The sequence below is a fragment of the Atta colombica genome, unplaced genomic scaffold (assembly GCF_001594045.1).
Source record: "Atta colombica isolate Treedump-2 unplaced genomic scaffold, Acol1.0 scaffold125, whole genome shotgun sequence".
NCBI classification, from domain to species: Eukaryota; Metazoa; Arthropoda; class Insecta; order Hymenoptera; family Formicidae; genus Atta; species Atta colombica.
The window spans coordinates 1,007,559-1,011,543 of NW_017259212.1; the positions used below are offsets into that span (position 1 = coordinate 1,007,559).

General features: G+C 25.5%; 2 protein-coding genes across 3 annotated transcripts in view; both read right to left on the minus strand.

Moving 5' to 3' along the window:
- LOC108694770 (pheromone-binding protein Gp-9-like) overlaps positions 1–1,862 on the minus strand; it is a 3,075-nt gene extending 1,213 nt beyond the window's left edge. The window contains exons 1-3 of the mRNA XM_018204427.1: positions 1,756–1,862; positions 708–789; positions 6–19 (exon numbers count right to left, since the gene is read on the minus strand). Coding sequence (XP_018059916.1) covers positions 6–19; positions 708–789; positions 1,756–1,797 — 138 coding nt within the window. The 5' untranslated portion in view covers positions 1,798–1,862. The remainder of the gene's footprint in view (positions 1–5; positions 20–707; positions 790–1,755) is intronic.
- A 1,361-nt stretch (positions 1,863–3,223) lies between these two features.
- The window catches only part of LOC108694841 (pheromone-binding protein Gp-9-like), a 1,700-nt gene continuing 938 nt past the window's right edge, over positions 3,224–3,985 (minus strand). The window contains exons 4-5 of one of the 2 annotated variants that reach the window (XM_018204523.1): positions 3,793–3,907; positions 3,224–3,310 (exon numbers count right to left, since the gene is read on the minus strand). In XM_018204523.1, coding sequence (XP_018060012.1) covers positions 3,234–3,310; positions 3,793–3,907 — 192 coding nt within the window. In that variant the 3' untranslated portion in view covers positions 3,224–3,233. Of the gene's footprint in view, positions 3,356–3,792; positions 3,908–3,985 lie in introns of both variants that reach the window. The other variant, XM_018204521.1, reaches the window with a different exon arrangement.

A 3,985-nucleotide genomic window follows, 5' to 3' on the forward strand; every position in this document is an offset into this window, starting at 1 on the left:
TGTACTGTTAACATGTCATCTAGAAATTTAATTTTTGAAAAATATATAATAAATTTTGAATCTATGTAAAGAATTACAAAATATCGTTCATATTTTAAAAAATATTATAAATATGCAAATTCTTTTTAAACTTTTTTTATGTATATTTGCGATAAAATAGTCTTTGTCTAAGTATTTAAAATATTATGTATCACCTTTTATGTATTAAAGTGTTATATATTATATATTAAGTATTAAAGTTCTGCTAATTTTTAGAAAATATTTAAAATGACTGTACATTTATTTGAAATAAGGCTATAAAATATACAAATTATTAATTAAAATAAATCATTTCCTTAATTTTTATTTTAAATAGTCTTTGATAACTCTTATTTTATAAAATATTAATATTTTTATAATCAAAGGTATTAATAAAGTTCAGTTAAAAGTAATGTTACAAAAATGGATTTCCAATGACTCTATATTGTAATGATTCTATATTGACTGTTATTAAATGTGAAGAAGAAAAAAAATTTTATGTAATTTTATATAATTTAGTGAAATATTCGATAAAGTTGGTATTAGCGTTATTTAGCAAAAACGGAAAGATTTGATATGATTTAAATTGTTTTATGTATGCGCGCGCGCGTGTGTGTATGTGTGTGTGTGTGTGTGTGTGTGTGTGTGTGTGTGTGTGTGAGTGTGTGAGAATACGTGCTCAGACTTACCTTCAGATACATTAGTTTCAGTTAGGCATGTATTGTAATTCCCATTGACGGATGCTAATTTCTTTGAGTCAACAGTAAAAGACTAAAATATATAAAATTTTATTTTTAATTTTTTCTTATTAAACTTTGATTAAGTTATTTCTATATGCAATACACATACGTATATATATTATTATCCCAGGAAATCGCACATGTAACTTAACTGTAGATATAATATTACACGGGTGTCAGAATGTTACATGTAATATTATTATTTGTAACGACAAATATCATGTATTGATACGGCTTTATATCATCGACTTTAAACATATTATTTTTATATCAGAAATAATATATTACTGTAATATAAACGTCTTTTTTTACATATTTTTTGTATGCATATACAATATATAACAATGATAAAAATTTATGCTATAGATAAAAAATGCATAAAAAGTGTAGCGTTATGTATGTAACATTCAATTTCAAATTGATTGTGATTAATCTATAGAATTGCGTTTAGAGAGATATTATTAGTGCTCTTTGTATCATTCCATTTATATTGTCTATTAGATGTAAAAGCACTGTGTAAAAAAACACAGTGTGATACAAAAATGCTAATAGCATCTCTTCCGACTGCTGGATAGATTTAACGTACTATAATATTTATGCATTTTATACGTATCAATCGAATAATTAAATTGATGAAAGATTATAGTTGTTGTGTTATGTATTTTGAATTAGATGTGTGTAGATTATATTTGTAAATATTATGATTATACATATAACATAACGAAGAAATATATTTTTATTCTTCCAGAGTATTCTCAAAATTATGTGACACATATCTCTATAATGAAATATATCATTGTATGTGCTTCCTAAGTTATATTATAATTACGTTTTGATTTGCTGATGTGTTAATTACATACATATTTGTAAAAATAATATAATACAGTTATAATTTATTTATAATTACGTTATAAGAGAACTCTTTTTATGTCTCTGGAAAAATTTTTAACCTTCTATTTATATTTATATTTAATGTTTGTGACAAAAAAATACTTACGACGAACACAAAAGTGCAAATATAAAATAATATTTTCTTCATTTTATTAATTTAGTTAGTCTACACTAAATGTGTTGTACTAAAGTGTTCTGAAGCCCACTAACATCGTATTTATATTGTCTGTAATCGTATTTACATTGATGGAATCAGAAAGCATTGCGCATGATGGAGCAAGGAGGAGACGAATTTTGACCAACCAAACGCTATCTACTGTTTATTGACCAATCAAACACTATCGGCATGTTACTGTCTACTGCGTATCCTTCGGAATGCTTCATTTTTCTTATTCCAACAAGCCTTGCCACGATTTACACTTCTCGGCCGATTTTTGATACGGCCTATTCGCCTTTCGCTACTCTTCTCACCTCATCATTCCGCGCGCAGACCAAATACTGCTCGACGTTTAGGAGCGTATTTTCAAATGCTCACCGTTTGAAAACTATTGATGATTAAGATTTTGCTATTAACATTTTCGATTTACTTTTTCATGAGGAATATATACGGTCCCTGCCCTAACTCTGGTACACCTATGTAATAATATTGTGTGCACTCAGTAAATAACAATGATACACAGGTGTTCAAAAAACAAAAATAAAGCTTTAAATCTGTACTTTGATACTTGAGATACTTCTAATTAAGTGGTATCAATAATTTTCCAATGGCCGATGATAGAGTAAGGACCTGCATTGAGTAGAACTTGCAAGTAGAATCTCCTAATTCCGGAGATGTACGGAGTAAAGCAGTTGACGCAACTTAGTGAGAAAGGACGTGAAATTTCAAAATGTCCCTTTTAAAACATGTCTCCTTTAAAACACATTTTTGCGGAATTCGATACGATAATTTTTTGCTAAGTTATGGCAATTTAAAGAAAAAACACTTTTTTATACAAAAAAGTGTTACTTTATTGTGATATAACTTTATTATATATGATTGAATTTGGAAGAAAATTATCTTTAAAAGATAAAAAACTTAGTAAAAAAATTTTTTAGATTTAAGAAAACTGTAAGTGTTAAGAATATATTGTTAAACAATTTTATTCTTCACAACTTTAAAGTATTGTTTAAAGCCATACAACTTTTGTTTAAAAATTTTTATCCATCTTTGATACTTCCAACGCTATTCAGCTCGGAAGAGAAATACCGTTTTTTTCAAATGTTTCATCCCTTAAACAGAAATTAGCGCCATATAAAAAAATACGTGTCTCTTAGATTTTTATGTTTAATAATATATTTAATAGATAGTTAAATCGGTGCCGGTTGTAAAACGTTCCTTGTATAAAGTAAAACACAATTTTGATATATGCAATTTTATTAAAAAAATAAGATTAGAGTACTATAGAATACATTTTGTTTAATATAAATATACATTTTTGTTTAATATAAATTATATCGCGTTGTATTATATGTTTTATATGTATTAGTAACTATATGGATAATATTTAATTTTACATTTAATTGTATTTATATAGTTTGTTTTATTTATGCTTTTTCTTCTGCTTCTTTTATTTCAAGTTCTTGATGTTTCTGTTCTTCATATCCAGTTTTTACAAAGCATGCTAACAAGAAGAAGCTTTTCTCACATTCTTGTGTAATATTTCTTACTATATAAATAAAAGTACGAAGTAAGTAGAAATAATATAATTAAAAGATACAATATATAATTATGTTTCCTATAGATAATGTATTTTTATAATAACTATAACATTTTAAAAGCATTATACTACAAATGCAAATACATAAAATATTCATACTAAATTTTTGTAATTCCTTATTTCTTGCTAACTTTAGGGTAATTTATACAGTACATCGAAAAAAGTAAGATCTATATTCTAGGAGAACTGTAAAATTTTTTTAAATTTATTACAAACTATAAAAAAATGTGTCACTTGAACAATGAATTATGAAAAAAAGTATGAAATATCTTTTTCTTAACGTAATTTTACAATATTGAACTGTTCAAAACAAAAACACGCCCATATGAACATTTTTGTTTATGGAACAACCTATAATAATATGTATAATTCAAGATATATCTTACCTTGTTTCATGCATTTACGCGCAACTCTGTAAACAATAACTTGTTGAGAACTATTAGTGTACTCCATATTTATTATTACATAAACTTGTGCTTCCTTAATGTTTGATCCTTCCATCTAACATTTTAAAAGAAATTTTATAAATTAGAGAAAAATATAGATATATTTATTTTAATTTTGCGCAATTTAAGTGCT